This window comes from Pseudozyma flocculosa (assembly GCF_000417875.1).
Source record: "Pseudozyma flocculosa PF-1 unplaced genomic scaffold scaffold00019, whole genome shotgun sequence".
Classification (NCBI taxonomy): Eukaryota; Fungi; Basidiomycota; class Ustilaginomycetes; order Ustilaginales; family Ustilaginaceae; genus Pseudozyma; species Pseudozyma flocculosa.
Genome location: NW_006920887.1, coordinates 572,843 through 588,748, shown reverse-complemented (window position 1 = coordinate 588,748; position 15,906 = coordinate 572,843). Strand labels below are relative to the sequence as shown.

At 66.0% G+C, this 15,906-nt stretch overlaps 3 protein-coding genes across 3 annotated transcripts; all 3 read left to right on the top strand.

The window, feature by feature from the left end:
- Window positions 1-5,982: 5,982 nt before the first annotated feature.
- Window positions 5,983-6,915, top strand: PFL1_05441 (uncharacterized protein; the record flags this gene model as incomplete). Its single annotated transcript, XM_007882971.1, has 1 exon — window positions 5,983-6,915. One exon carries the CDS (start codon window positions 5,983-5,985, stop codon window positions 6,913-6,915), a length of 933 nt encoding a protein of 310 aa, XP_007881162.1.
- Window positions 6,916-9,104: 2,189 nt separating this feature from the next.
- Window positions 9,105-11,927, top strand: PFL1_05440 (uncharacterized protein; the record flags this gene model as incomplete). The annotated part of the gene is made up of 1 exon (XM_007882970.1): window positions 9,105-11,927. One exon carries the CDS (start codon window positions 9,105-9,107, stop codon window positions 11,925-11,927), a length of 2,823 nt encoding a protein of 940 aa, XP_007881161.1.
- Window positions 11,928-12,852: 925 nt separating this feature from the next.
- On the top strand, window positions 12,853-15,309 carry PFL1_05439 (uncharacterized protein; the record flags this gene model as incomplete). The annotated part of the gene is made up of 1 exon (XM_007882969.1): window positions 12,853-15,309. One exon carries the CDS (start codon window positions 12,853-12,855, stop codon window positions 15,307-15,309), a length of 2,457 nt encoding a protein of 818 aa, XP_007881160.1.
- Window positions 15,310-15,906: the final 597 nt, after the last annotated feature.

The window sequence follows — 15,906 nt, the reverse complement described above, 5'->3', positions numbered from 1 at the left end:
GTCCCGACGATATGGTGGTGGTACCGGTACCGGTACCGCAGAGGGATGGCATCGCCTCGTCCGACGAAGGCCGAAGTGGAAGAGGAGGGTCCTGGCTCGCCTAGCCTCTCGTGGCCTCGGTCAGGCGGAGGAGGGAAGAGGAGCCGGTGCGGTAGGATAGGGCAGGACAGAGCAGGGCAGGACAGAACAGGAGGTAGGGCAGTGCGGGCAGCCGGCTTGCAGCGGCCTGCTGTGGAAGCGATAGAAGCCACGCACCTCCTCTCTCTACCTCTCCTTCGCGCCTCGCACGCGCAACGCCGGTAAAAGGGGAGGGAGCCGATTTCTGGGTGTTGCCCTCTGTCCTTATTCTGCCCGCGAGGACATGCCGTGACTTGACAGGCGGGACAGGCAAGAGTTCGGAAGCCAGCCGGCGAGTTTGAGAGACGCAGCCTACATCTAGTAGGCTGGCGGGCATTGGACCCGATCCTCATGCGGTACCGTACAGGTACAGCTCCGACCGTGGCCGACTGCCTGGCTGGCCTAGCCTAGCCTCTGCTGGCCGGCACGCGGCCGCTACCAAGCTCAAACTCTCTTTCTTCCACTCGAGCCGCCCGCCCGCCCGCCCACTTGCTAGGGTCGCCCGATGGCATGTGATATGAGCACCTGAGCCGAACGTCGGGTCCAGGCCGCATCCTCGCTCCCGCGTTCGTCGCAGCCCACACAGCCTAGAGGGTAGCATGGGCTAGAACGTGCGACGGCTCCCGACGCGATATGTACCCACGGCCCTACCGTACCAGGCTCGACCTGCTTGGCACAGCCCTCGGAAGCCTGCCTGCCTGGCGCTGCGCACCGAGGTCATCGCCTCGGCACGCCGGGTATTCTAGTACTTTTCGCCGTGGGGCAACCCCGCCACCGACCAACAGGCTAGGCTGAGGAACAGAGGGCGGCAAAGCGCAGCCAACAGTAGATAGAGACTAGACTGCCCCTCGTGGGAATGGGGTCGTCGGTCATCGTCCCTGCCGAGACGGGGGTTCGAGGCGATGATCATGAGCACCCGCCCCAGCCTACTTACGTCTGCTGTATCCAGCCCGCAGTACCTTGCCTGCCTGCTGTAACGGAGCGGAACGCGGCGCGGCGCAGCCGTGCCTACAGCCAAATCAATAGCGCAGCGGATGGGTTCCTCGGCATTTTTGGTTTTCCCCTCGATCCCCCTTGCTGCTTGCTGCTTGCTTGCTTGCTTGGTCGGTCGGTCGCGGTGGGTCTAGACCCTCTCGCCTCGGCACGACGACCAGGCACCCTCGGAGAGCCAAGGCCATGACAGCTCAGTGCAACACTTCCGAGACGTTTGCGAGGCGTAACTACAGCTCGACGACGTGCCGCTCTGCCCCGTGCCGTAAGAGGCCGGCCAACTTCGGCCGTGGGGCCGGGCGGGGTTGATGACGGCGAGACACGTACGCCCCTGTACGCCGCACTTTCCCAACGGTTGACTGCCCGCCTCCGTGGGTATGGCACCTCGGCCGCGTCGAGGCGTCTCAGCCCCGCCTCGCTCGTCGACATGCACCTTGATCGCCGCTCGCTCAACGACACCTGCCTTCCACCGACAACGAGCGCGGACGCTACCGTATCGATTCCTGTGAGTGAGCAGCGACAAAAAGGGCCCCGCTGAGGCAGCATGAGCCTGCCGTTGTGTGCGCTGCGTACTGTAGCGAGCCGCCGCACCGATTCCAGACCGACAGCGCTCCAGGATGCTGCATCGTAGCAGCCTATTGTACCGTCCTGCTACAGGTGTATGTATCTCGCTCGGTCGACCATAGGGCTCACAGACCCGGAAGGGATCGAATGGCATTGAGATGCCAGGCGGCTTTGTCTGCGCGGCGACGAGTCACAGCTGCGCGTCGACGATTGTCTACGGACACCCCTCGGTTTGACTGGCGGCACATGCGGAGAGGATCTCAGCCTCTGTGTGAGCCTATCGCACCTGTCGCTCGCTGGTATGTACCTTGTCGGACGGGTCAGCGATGGAAGGCAGTCTTGTCTTTTGCACCGGTGGGGCCGGCTCCGCAAAAGTCGCCGGTGCTTCCTTCGTTCCAGCGGAGTAGGTGCACATGCCAGCAGAGTCGCCCATGCTCATCCAGGCCCGGACGGCTCTGCTGCGACACGAAACACGCTGGCGTGACCAACGGCGTCGCAGCGAGGCGCAGCCCCACATACAGCATGTTGGTACGTACCCTCTTGCGGCGTGGGTACATTCGCACGCAGTGCAGAATCGAGTCGAGAGTCGCGAGGCAGACAAGCAAGTTGAGGCAGGCAGGCGAGATGTGGCGAGGCGAGGTCGAATCGGTGGGAAAGCCAAGCCAGCCACGCTGGGACAGGTTGACGGGCAGACCCCTACGACGCTGCTTGTCGGGGCATAGAACTCGGTTGAGGGGGCCCTACACGCACGGCGTCCACCTGGACTTTTCGGCTACGTCCTTCCGATCCCATCGATTGACCGGCAGCACAAGGGTCGAGACCGTGGTTCCAAGGATTCGGTTCTGCCGTACTTGCCTCGCTGCCGGCGTGACCGCTCCCCATCGATTCAGCCGATGATGATGAGCCGGTCGGAACATGCCAAGAAGAGAGGCACGGGCCGGCGATGTCTGAGCCGACGTTGGACACCGAGGCGTCCGCCGCCTGCCGTATGGCCTCCTCTGGTCGCCAGATCACATCGAGTCACCGGTGGCCGATTGAAGCATGCTCGCTCCAATCCAAGGATCAACGTCGACGAGGGCGAGCGAAAGAGGCAGGCCATGCCATGGAGAAAAGGTGAGAGAAATCCACGACAAAAAGACGAGGCGCGCCACTGCGAACCGAACGGCTAGTTGGGCGTTCCTGGCCTGCACAGCCACCTGTCCATGCATAGTCTCTGTGCCTTTTCGGGTAGAGCCGACGACGACGGAGCGTTTCGAGGGGATGCCTTGGTGGTGTTGGCGGGGGATCGGCTGTGCCGACATCGCGCTCGCCGTACTGCGCCTTTGCTTGAAGACCGGGCGCGCAGCCCTGGTGTTGGACCCATGGTCCGGGCGGACCGGTGAGCCCGCGGGGGAGGAACGATCGATGCAACCTTCCCCTCCCCAACACCTCGACGGCCTGCTGGCCTTGGCAGACCGAGGGAGCCGCGGGCGTGACACGTTTTCAGATGCTTCGCGACGGACCCCTCCCTGCCAGGCTGCCTGCCTCTCTTTCCCACCGCTCATCCTCTTCGCCTGCCTGCCCCTGCCGAATCCAGGAACACACACGCACCTGTTCTGAACTTTAGCGCTTGCGTGCAGCATCGACAACCAGGCAGGACCCAACCGACATCCTGAAGGTCGTGCCTCGAGTTCCTGGCAGGAGGCGCTGGGAGTTGGTGTCATCGAACCAAGTACGTGGTCCGCCGGACGAGTCAGGTCGTCCTTGCTGGCCCGCCGGCGCTTGGCGTTGTCTTCTGCATCTGGCTGGACGAGTGTCGCATCGAGAGACGTTCCGGCGTAGATGCCGGACTGCCGGATTTGCCCGACCATAATGCCGGGGTTGGCGCCACCTCTTGATCCTCTGTTGCACCGCTCAAACGCAGCAACCTGGCAGGACCGGTTGCCTACCCAGCTCGCTCAGGGGTTGCACCCCGGGTCGGGTGAGTTTGCGGGCGGCTCCCATAGCGGCACTGCTGCTGTGCACACGAAGACTTGGTCGTGTGTTGCAGGCTCGACGTTCCTTGGTCCATCTTGCCCGCCGCCGTTCATCTTGCAACAAGGGCAGCCTATGCGTGCCGGGCCTCGAGCTAAGCGCGTACGCGATACGAACGGAGCCCAAGCTAGTCCTCAGGATGTCTCCTACATGCCCCCTCTCTTGCGGATCCGCCCTGCTTTTCAGCAGTAGTGCGAAGCTCTGTGATTGCGGCGACTTCCTTCACCGTTATACAAAAAGCTCCGCCTGGTAAGCCCGCACAGCCGCGGCCTGAGACACTCCCCTCGCCGTTCTCTCCAGATCGCGAGCTATCGATACGGTGGAATCTGGGCTGGGGACGAGCGAAGTGCAGTGGGCTGGGCTGGCCGGCGTCATCTCGATTCCTTTGAGGCGTCTTGTCGCATTCCAACGTCGGCCCATTGTTCGTAGTTACATATGTAGGACCAAAACTGAGGAAGTCGGCCTGCCTGCCTGTCTGCCAGCCGGCGGCGAGCCATGCCCGGGATGGCCCCCCCGCAGCATGAGAGAGCCAGACAGAAGACGTACGTATGTACGTGCTGTCTGCCTCGGATCTCTGAACGACGCCACTTTTGCGACTGCGACAATGCTGTCCTCCCGTCTGCCAGGCACGCTACGACGTCCCCGATGCGCCCTTCTCAATCTCTGGAACTGAGCAGCAGAATGGCCATTGTTACCGCGCTCGCTGCGATCGTCGCTTGGCCTGGTCTGGCCTGCAATGGAATGGTAATGCACAGGTGCCCAAAGCACCTCGACCAGCGAGTCGCAGGCGGTGCACGCGATGGCCGTCGTTCTTTCTTGTTGTCCTTGCCCTGCCAGCACCTCAACAACGGGGCGCCCCAGCCCCTGCTCTTGCATTCCGTGCGTTGTCTCTTTGGCTCGCTCAAAAGCCCCTCTTGCATTCACAACAACGAAGGACGGGTGCGAGGTTGCAGTCCAGAAAGAGGGGCTCCTGGCCGCCAACACGAGAGAAGGCGCAGGCCGAGGAGTGGACGGACGGGCCGCAGGGTGAGGGCCGTTGCACCTACTGTACCGACGGCTCCCCGATGACTCGGGTGGATGCCGGCGAGAGGGGGTCCAACCCACTCTCACGCTGGATGGAGCTGAGCGGCGGGCGAGCGAGTCCGGGGGCACGGCCGAGAAGCGAAGTCGGGGGCCGAGGGTTCGAGAGAAGATCGAGCTGTTCCGTATGCAGGCCCCCGGCCTCGACCTGCCTCGTCTACTGTATGAGCGAGCGAGCGAGCGAGGACCGAGCCCGAGGAACCGGGCCCGAGATCCGATAGAGCAATTCACGCCCGACTGGGGCTTCCAACCCGGGTGGCCCCGCGTGCGTTCCTTCTGGTCGCACCCAGGCGTGACGGGAGGGCGATCTGGGGCTGTCGTCGCCGCCCCCCGCCCGCTCCGGGGGCAGCTTTCTTTCTATCTTCGCCTCTCGTCTTCCGTGCCTGCCTGCCCGCCCGCCGATCCACCCGTCCCTTCACCACCGCCCTCCCACCGCTCCTCTGCCCCTGCCGCCGCTGTTGCCTTCACCGTCGCTGGCGTGCGCCGGGCGTGCCTCTCCGCGCCTTCGAACTTCTCCCGCCAGGCGTGCTGCCTGCCTCCCCTGGTCGCTGCAGCACTACTACTAGCTCCTGCGCTGGCGTCCTCGACAAGCTACTCTGTATCGAGCTCAGGCTCAGCCGCCAGAAGTTTCGGACGGCCCAGCTCTCGACGGCTCGCCCTACCGTACATGCCTGGACGACAAGCAAGGCTGGCTGGTGGGCTGGCTGGCTGGCTGGCTGGCTGGCTCCCTGGGCCCTGCAAGGAGCACGGCCGAGGATCCGGAAGCGATCCGATGTCTCATCGACCCGCTGCCTCGCCTGGAGAAGACCGCAGCGCTTTAGGCTGGTCGGGCAGCCGGCAGGCGCCTAGGCGGGCAGCTTCGTTGGCTCGTGGCGGGACCTGTCACCCTGGCCTGGCCTACTTCTCGCTCGCCTCGGTCGTTGGCTGGTTTCCTGGACCGGACCGAGCCGTTCGGCTGCCGACGACAGCACATGAGCATGGAAACCCCCGGAGCAGGTGCGCGGCCGCAAGGCGGCTCGACATCCTGCTGGCGGGCGCCTCGTGCGCTGCTCGTCGGTTTCGCCGGTGTGGGCTGCGGTGCTGCGGGTGATGACGTGCACGCTTGCTCGCGGCGTCTGCCGTCGGCCCAACCGACCGAGGACGGCCAAAGGGTGAAGCTAGAGAAAGGCGAGAGACAGAGAGCGAGAGAGGTGGAAGGGGCGGTAGCCTGCCTGGACCATGCTTGCCAGCCCGGCTGGTGCATCTGGGCCGGCGAGGCTTTCCGGACGTGTGCTGCTGCTTGCCTCTCAGCCTCCACGACCCGAACCACCGACCCGCCTCCTGGCTGCCCCGCCCTTACCTACCTACCAACCAGTAGTTGCAGCCGGCCAACGCTACCGCGGGCATACTGTCTACTCTGGACCCGCTGCACGTAGCTGGCTGCTGCGGGCACAGCCAACCCACGCATCGCGATCCGCCACCCACCTGCCCTGGCCCCGCCGACGCATCTTCTGCGTGCCTAGACGGGTGCCGCCGCCGCTGCTGCCGTGGATCCTCTTAGTCCGCCATCCTCGCTCGGCCCCGCCGGTTTTCAGCACCGCCACTCGCACCAGTCTTCTGTCTCAGAAGGGAGCCGCTGTCGAGCACCACGACTCGCCTCCTCCGCCGAGATCTCATCTGCCCCGCCCATCCTGTGCTGCTTCGGTGGGAACGCCGGCGCGCAATTGTCGGGACAACAAACGAGGCCAGGTGGCCCCCGGATACCGACGCCATCCCCGGCCACGGCAACACCCGATCAAGCCGTGTGCACAGGAAGTCGTGCAGGCAGGCGGGCAGGCAGATCCCAAACAAGCCGGAGCGACGCCGACAAAAGGCAATCAAGAGCAAGAAGCGGCCCCGGCCCGTTCCACCACTCGCTCCACCACCATCCCCCTCGAATCCTGCACCTGCACCTGCACCTGTCCTGCCCTGCCCTGCCCTGCCCTGCCCTGCCTTGGCCCAGCCCCGACCCAGACCCAACCCCTCTTTCGACCTCGGGTCTCGACCTCGCCCGGACTCGCGGATACACCTGGCGTTGGCAGTGCGACCGGCGCCCTAGGGCACAGCCTTCCGTCACCCAGGAGGGTCCGCATCGATCCGCGCCCTCGTTGCGCCGAGCAGGCGCCGCGCTGAGGTAGCGTCGACAGAAGGGTGCGACGGCCGACGTAGGATCTGGATCCCTCTTTCCCCTCGCCGCCCGCCGTGGTCGCCGCACCTTGAGTGGACGTAGTAGAGCAACTTGCTTGCTTGTTTTGCCTCGACTACAGTACACACCACCGCCGGTCCAGCAGCTGCCGCCCGCCAGCTCGTGCTTGCATGCTGCAGCTGCCTTCCGCTCAGCGCCACCATCGCACTCGCTCTCGCCGCCACTATTTGCAGCCATTGTCTCGGCCCTCGTCTCGTTCACAGGCTTCGATTCGTATCGACTTGGCGATCCTCATTGGGCGCGCACGACGACCCTAGCCCCTGCACCATCCAGAAAGCCACCACCACCCGACCCCTCCTCTCGCCTGACCTATTCCCAATCCCCGACCTCTCTTCAGAGACCCAGCCTGGTCGCTGATATCGCCGTCCGGTCGCCCTCAGTCGCCTTTGTTTGTTTCATAGGCTCATCCGCCAGAGGCAGCGAGGGACACGGCGCGGCGCCTGGGCGTTCTCTGGCCTCCCCGCTTCCATCACCACGCATCCTGGTCGTCAGCTCCGCCGTGCCGGTCGGTCGGGCCCGCATCAGCTGCATCGCGACAACGGATCCAGGTATCAGGGCCATCAACCAGTCGCTTCGCAGTGGTGCGTCAAGCCGCTCCTTGCTGTGCGGCCTCCAAGCTCGTGCTCCCGTCCTACGACCATCCTCCGGACCTTGCACCTCAGGCAGACGCTGCCGGACCTGGCCTCTCGCCGCAGAACTCTACGTCCGCTGGACCGCCGCCCCATCGGAGCTCGCCGTCGAGCAAGCGGGCCGAGGCTTGCGCCCCGCTCCGTCATCGAGCAAGAGAAGGTCTAAAACTCCGACCTTTTCCCCTCGCTCCTCTGTTCCCCCCTCTATCCACGTACCTACCACCCTAATTCCGACCATCTGCTCGTCGAGAGCAAGTCGCCGCGCCCTCAGCTTCTTGCTTAGTTTCCTGCGAGGCGGCTGTCGCGTCGAGAGCTGATCCTTGCTCCTCTATCGACCGTCGACCCTCGACCACCGACTCAACCCGACTCGGCTTGCCAGGCCTCGAACCGCCCTCCCTGTGCCCGACCGTCGTCCCTCCGACCGCTTCAGGCCCACTTCGTCGTCGTCGTCACGCCAACGCGCGGCACCTGGCCCCCTGGCATCTGTCGTTTTCAAACCGTCGCACCGCCCACGTCGAAGCCGTCATATCCTGGAGGCCCCCCGGCCAGCGTCGAACCGCTCTGCCCAGCACTACCCTCCTGCCTCTGTCGAGCCCGCTTCCCCCTCTTCGCTCTCACCTTTCAGGCTCCCGAACAGAGCCGACCGGTGGCTCTCACCGTCTTCCGATCAGCCACCAGCGTCCCGACGACCCTCGGCCCAGCTCTTGGCAGGCAAACAAAGCTCCGAGATCTTATCTCCAGGCACGTCGACCGAAGGGGCTTCCAAACCTCGGAACACGCCCGACGCAAGCATAACGGCAGAGGCGATCCCACCGGCGTCGTTTAGGGCCTCTCTTCCGCTGCAGGGCTTCTGGCGTGCGCACCGCCTCCTTCCTTGGCCCGCGTCCATCCCCTCGGCGCTCAGGGGAACGAACACGGTCCTGGACTGGGCAACCGGACTGCAACGGCCTCGCGCCTGTAACGCCGGCCCTCTATCGCCGGCCCTCTATCGCCGGCACCTTCATCCACATCGGCCACTTTCCATAAGAGCGGCATCCCTGTCCAAGCCGACTGTGCTGCGACAGACCCTCAAACAGCACCACCATCCCCGTCACAAGCATTTCCCCGTCGCTTTGCCAATCGCCAGCCATCGCCGACGCCTTCGACCGCCATCACGTCCGCCACGCTATTGGGCCCTGCATCACTCTCTGTCGCCTTTCTCTGCCCGCTGCACGGACGCCTCTGCGGTTCCTCCACGCCCTTTGCCATCACTCTCAAAGCGTCGCCGCTCCCGCCTGTGCCAATCACTCCTGCTGCAGCCGCTGCACGCGATCCGGCCCTGGCATCGCTCCCTCTTTCTCTCCGGCCTCCTGGTCCTTGCCATAATCAGCGACAGACCTCCTTGCGCGGAATCGATCCGTCGCTGGCAGGCTCGTTTCGACTGACTCTTACGCCAACGCAACCCGAGCCTCACCCTCATCGCACGCCGCCGGCAGGACTACGCGCGGATGCTGACCATGGCCCCCAAGAGCGATCCGCACCGGCACTTTGCGCCGGATCGCCAGCAGCTGTTCGGTTACGGCGATGTGGGCAGCATGGCGCAGCATCTCGAGCCTCGGACGGCGCCGACGGTGCACTACTCGCAGCAGTTCCAAGCGCACGAGCAGCATCGCGGCGCCGGCTCGGGCTTCGCTTCCACCTCGCTGCCCGGGACGATGACAGCACCGTCCGACTACGGCCTCTTCCAGAGCAGCGAGACGGCAGGCTTCCAGGGCCCCTGCCGGTGCTACGACAGCGGGCTGCGCTTCTGCACTTGCCGCAACGTCGACGCCATCGTCAAAGCGGAGCCTTCTGAGCCACAGGCGGCCCGGCGCCAGCCGCAACCACCGCGTCAGCCACAGCCACAGCCAAATCCAAGGCCACTTTTGGCGCAGCACCAAGGACCAGCGGGCGCGCCGATGCCATCTCCCTCACAGCCCCTTGTGGCAACGACTGGGACCGCTTTCGATCTCACGGACGGTGCTCTGGCGACGGCATCGCCCGCACCGCCGCAATCGCGCCTCTTTGTCCACCTCGGCCCGCCGTCATCGGAGGCCGCCTCTGGCGCCACAACAGAGAGCTCGCAGTCGCAACCGTACTCGCTCGCCTACCCATCGGCCTTCGCTGCCAGCAGCGGCGCGTCTCAGTACGCCTCCCATGCTTTCTCGACGGGCGATCAGCTGGGCTCCGTTAGCCCGTGGACTCGCGTCGGTCTCGGCCCGTCTTCATTGAGCGGCATCGGCCTGGTGAGCCCAGCGTCAGTCGGAGATGTCTCTCAACCGAGTCCCTCCTTTGGCGCGCTGGCGGCTTCCCCGGCGACGACGGTCGACACCTCGTACGATGGTCGCCAGAACGACGGCCTCCGCGAGTACGGCACGCCCGCGCAGACGCCCTGGTCGTCTGACCGGAGGTCGTCCATCGCCGCATTCACAGGCACATCGCAGACAATGGCGATGGACCACAGGACCATGCAGAGTCCCGGCGGGCCCTTGGGCGAGGCTGCAGCACGGAGAGGTAGCGTGCCAATTATCCGCTCCTCGCCCTACGGCCTTGCCAGCATCGAGATGGAGGGCAGGGGCTCTTCTCACCCGGCAGAGGACGTCATGGCCGAGCAGGTGCTCCTCTCTATCCCTGATCTGACCCCTTCAGTCACTGCCAAGTCAGACGGCAGCAGCGCGCCGCACACTGGTGGTCTCGCATCCTGGAACCAGACGCGACCCTCGGCCACCCCCACCTCGTCCACCTTCCACGTGCCTTCGTTGGTCTCCAGCTCGCACCAGTCGCCAGGACAGAAAGGGATCGGATCGACCTTGGATGCGTCTGTCTTGGCTGCGGCGGGCCCTGCGACGCACGCCGACGCGCCTTCGCTCCTCTTTAGCTCCGAGCCGTACTCGGTGCCTCTCACTGCGGGCGGGCCTTCACGTACCGGCACTCACACCTTCAAGCTTCACCTCGACAGCCAGCGCCAGAGGCGTCGGACCGTCGCTCAGCCAGATGGGTCCTTCACTAGCTCCCTCGTCGACTACCGCTACCCGCCGGTGGATGCCGGCGGTCCGTCCCCAGTTGGCCATGGCGGCGGCAGCGGCCACGACAGCTTCAACTTGCTGGCCAGTGGCCTCTCTGGCGCCTACGACCTCGATCTCGCAGGGCACCGAGCCCCCTCCTCGACCAGCGGCGCTGCTGCGGGCACATCAACGACCACCGGCCAGCAAGCGGGCTTTGGCTCCATGATGATGGCTGAATCGTCGGCGATGCCTTCGAACGCCTCTCTGAGGAGCGCAGCGGCGGCGGCACCGGCCCCATCCGCGGGATCCAGGACTTCGTCGTCGTACGCCACCGACGAGGCCAGGTGGGCGGCGATGCTGGCGCGCTCGCACGCGGCCGACCGGCACTTTCTCTACGGCGCCCTGACGACCAAGATTGTGTGCAAGCCGTCGTGCGCGTCGAAGCGGCCGGACCGCAACCGGGTGCGCTTCTTTGCCAACCCGGGCGCCGCGGCGGCGGCCATCAGCGCCGGCTACCGGCCGTGCAAGCGGTGCAAGCCGCACGTGGCGGGCACGTCGGACCAGTGCGTGCTGGCCGTGGGCGAGTGCGTGCGCCACATCACCCAGTTTGCGGCGGTGGCGAGCGTCGGCGGCCACGGCGACGTCAAGCGACACACGCTCAAGGAATATGCGGCCATGGCGCGGCTGAGCCCGTTCCACTTCCACCGGACGTTCAAGGCGGTGAGCTCGGTGACGCCGGGCGAGTACGCCAAGGCGTGCCACACGCTGGCGCTGCAGGATGCGCTGGGCATCGACGGCCACGGTCGCCGCGAGGGGCTGGATGCGGCGTCGATCAACCTGGCGCTCTCGAGCTGGTCGGTGCGGCGCGCGCGCCGGGCCGTGGGCGGCGTCTCGCCCAGCGTGTACGCCACGGGCTGCTCGGAGCTGAGCATGTTCCGCACCTCTGTTGACACGAGCTTTGGTCAGGTGGCCATCGCCTTTACTGAGCCGCTCTCTGACAGCGACAAGATTGCCTCGCGCGTGTACGCCACGCTGCTGGGCGACGACGCCGAGGAGCGCATGCGGCGGCGGTTCCCCTACGCCAACGACCGGCCGGACCGCGAGGCGTGGTTGGCGTCAATCGTCGAGGACCTGGCCTCGGCCAGCGACCGCGAGGTGCAGCTGCCCGAGGATGTGCACCACAGCGTGCGGCGGGCGCGCATCTGGATCGCCGTGACGCGCAGCCTGGCCAAGGTCGGCTCTGGCTCCGAGCTGGGCGATGACGACGACGAGGATGGGCCGGCGTAGCCCCGCTCACTTCGTGTCGTGGCCCCGAAGCAGGCGTAGCTCGCGCCCACGTTTGCTGGTCGCGCGGGACATCGAGGCTCGACAAACACGACCCTGACTGCCTGAGGGACTTGCCTCGGTGTTCCGTGGGCCGCCGTGCAGCTATCGCCCGCCTGACCTCTCCTCTCTCCGCAGCTCGGGCATGCATGCTCTATCTGCTGGTTTCTCTGGTTTCCCCCGCCTGCTCTCCCAACTCTGCCCCCACTCGAATGAATGTACTCTAACAGCCTCACTTCTTGGTCGACTCGGATCGGATCGCGCAATTCCAACGGGCCCTCGTCACCCTCATGCCTCATTCCTTGCGTTGAGAGGTACCGCTCATGAGGCGGCGGGGCGGGCCCGTCCTGCCTGGGATGAAGCATGCATGTGGATCGCTCATGATCAGCGATGGGTGGGGGATCAGGCGATGGTCTCTTTGAGCGACGCTACCGTCTGCTCGATCGAGGTGCTCGAGACGTGAGAAGGAGGCGGGAGGACACGCAGGTGGGTGCAGGCGTGTCTCGCGACGAAAAAAAAGAAAAAAAAGGAAAAAAAAAAAGCAAAAGCGACCCGCCGGCACCCCTCGACGTGGACCTGCGTGGGCTTTTGGTGCTGCGCTCGTTCCTCTTCCACCATCACCCCGCTGCTCTTGGCCACTCTGAAACTCGCACATCACCTCGAACCCCACCTGGCAAGTCATTGGCAGGCTGGCATCACATTCTCCACAACCCTTGGCAATGTCCCGTCGTCCCACCTCGATCCTCGTCCGTCTATCCTACCCGCCCATCACCTAGCACCAGCGCGGCCTTGACCACCCATCGACCATCATCGCTAGCACAGTCTCATCGCACTGTCCGCCATCTCGGCCAGAGGCTTGCTTCCTCGCACGCCCACCCGTTCGCCCGACATGGACGACTCTCCCACCTGCCCCTCGTGTGGCGCCGTAGGCTCGATCCAGTACATCACCCAGATCCTCACGACCGCATGCGACCGGTGCGGGTACGTCGACGACTCGGCCCAGTTCTACGGCAGCGAGTTCAACGAGCCCGAGAACTACGACCGCCCCGCCGCACCCGTCAGCGCCAACGTCAGTGGCGGCGGCGGCGAGGCCAGCGGCTACACCCTCGTCTCCCGCCCCGGCGAAGCCACTCCCGTGTCCAGCAACGCATTTCGCCACCTCTCGGCGGGGTACGGCCTGCTGCGCACCGAGCTGACATCGGAAGAGTCTCGCATCATCGCTGATAGGAGGCATCGACCGGCCATCACCCGCCTCATCCTCGGCACCCTCACCCGCGTTGGCCATCCAAACTTTGCCGCGCGAGCCAACACGCTGTTTCACCAGGCCAAGGCCGCAGCGCTGCAGCGCAGCAATGCCGTCAAGGCTGCGGCGGCGGCGGAAGCAGTCGAGGCCGGGGAGGATGCGTCGACGGCGCTCGGGACCACTGCCTTGGCTGGCGGCAAGTTCGACGGCTCGATCCGCTGGGGTTCAGTGTCAGACTGCATGGCCGCCGCCTGCTGCTACGCCGTGCTTCGACGCGAGGGCCGGATCATCGACCTCGAGACTGTGGCGGGCGCAGCGATGCAGCCGCTTCCGGGCGTACAGCGCTCGCTCCGTCATCTCAAGATCCTCGCGGGGCACAACCTCCGCGATGTGGGCTTCCGCCACGTCGATGTCACCATCGTCCGCATCCTCGACTTTTTCGACGACGAGATGCGCCGCACCGGCGGCAGTGCCCTCCAGCCCGCCGTGCGCAAGTTCCTCGGCGCGTTCGAGCTGCAGCGACGGCCGCTAGGCGGCGTCGAGGCGGCCACGTCGTCGTCGGCCAAGTCCTCCGTCGTTCGCGCAGGCCCCGCCACGTCGAAGCGACCGCGCTTCGACGACGTCAAGGAGCTCGCGCTGGACCTTGGCAACCTGTGGTGGCGCCGACGGCCTCCTGGGGTGTCGCCGATCCACGCTGCGTATGCGACCGCCGTGCTCGCCATGGAGGCGGCCGTCAAGCGTTCCGTCACGCTCGAGATGATGGTGCCCTACGCCTCGGTGGCATGCGAAGGGCCGAGGGTGGAAGACGAGCTGCCGGTCGGCGGGTGCAGGACCGATGGCGCCGGCGATGTGTCTCTCGAGGACGGCAAACGGCACACGGCGATCAAGGCGCGGTATCAGGAGCTCCTGTCGTTGCTCGAGGAGTGGTCAAGCAGGCTGCCGTGGATCGCTGCTGCCCCGCCGATCACCACTCCGGCCCGCCGGCGCTCTGCCACGCCGAAGAAGCGCGGCTCGGCCGGTGCGCCTGCGACACGCGCGTCCGAGACGCGGTCTCTGAGCCGCGACGAGCTGATCTGCCATGCCGCCGACATCATCAGCTTTGCGTCGCAGCAGGCCGACCAGGAGGCCGACGGCGTCGAACCCATTGCCAAGAGGGCCAAGCGGCAGGGTGCAGCTGCCGGGCAACGTCAGTGCAAGGGCGAGGAGGGGCGGGAGCAGGGCGAGCTCGACGACAGCGAAGTCTACCTCGACGTCGAGCTGCCGCGCGAGGAGGCTAAGACGGGCGATGGCAGCGAAGTCGGACAGCCGTCTCCACCTCGGGCGGCGATCGATGTCGCGCCGAAGAGGGTCAGAGGTGCGCTGGCCCACCTGGAGCCGCTGATGGTGTCCCTCGAGAGGCTAGAGAGGGCCCAGCGTTCTGAGGCGAGCGCGGGCAGCTCGGCGTCGTCCCGGATCAAAGACGAGGCGGCCGCTACGACTGGCGGTAGCGGCGGGGCGAGCGGCGGCGGTGGGGGCGACTATGCATCGGTGCGAGAGCGGATCGAGGCGGCGACGGGGATCGAGGGCCAAGGTGCGGGCGCGGTGCACCCCATTGATGCGCTGAGCAACGAGCAGGTCGACGAGCTGCTGTTCACGGAGCGGGAGCTGGCGTCGTTGCTGCGGACGCGGGACGAGGTCGAAGCGGTGGCGCGGATGCACCAAAGGCTGCGGGACTGGGACGACGACGATGGGCGGCGGGGTGGCGGGCAGGGGCCTGGAGCACCGGCGACCCGCGCGGCGAAGCGGAATGGACCGACGACGAAGCGGACCAGGGCGCTGGGCGTGTTTGAGCGCGGCGATGGCGGTGGCGGCGGGGAGGTCGACGGTGGTCCGGGGCGAGCAAAGAGGACAGCGGAGTCGTCGATGAGCGGCGATGGAGGCGACGACCAGGTCGGCGATGGCGGCATCCGCAGCGGGACGGTGCTGGCCGACGGCGCAGCTGCGAGGCGGGTGGTCGTGGCACCGATGATTGACCTCGACGAGCAGCAGGAAGGCTCAGACTGGAGCGACGACGACGACGGCGATAGCGATGGCGATGGCGATGTGGAGCGGGGTGGCTGCTAGATGGAGCGGCAAGGAGGATGAATCATCGCATGGTTGCATGCTGTTGCTGCCACCCTAGGCCTCGTGCGTGGACGGTTGACGGGCGATGTCGAGGGCCGAGGAGCGATGATGTCGAGGATGACTGTTGCGCCTCTCTGCCTCTGTGCACCGTGGCGTACGTGCGCGGCCCGCGTACGCCTGCCAGCCCAGCCTACCTGCCTGCCTTCCCTGTCGACCATCCGAGCCGACATCTGCTTCATGCAGGGTCTAGCACCCCAGGACCCTGGACGGCCTCTGATCTGCTGCTGCTTGCTTGCTTGACCTAGCCTGGCAGCCAGGCGGGCGGGTGTCGCGTGTCACTCTTCTGGTCGCTCGCTCCGTCCCGGCCTAGCCTGGCCTGCCTGCCTCCCGTACCTCTCTCTCCCTGCCTTGTCCCCCGCGTTCGAGGCCGACCGCCGTTGTAGGAATCGCACACGCACGTACGCGACGGATGTACATTGCCTTCGATGCCATGACTCAGGGCCACCTCGTTCTGTCCGCCGTCGCCGTCGACGTCGACGTCGCATGTGCGCCAGCCCAGCCGACTGGCAGCTGCTTCTGTGGAGGTCCATGCCGCGC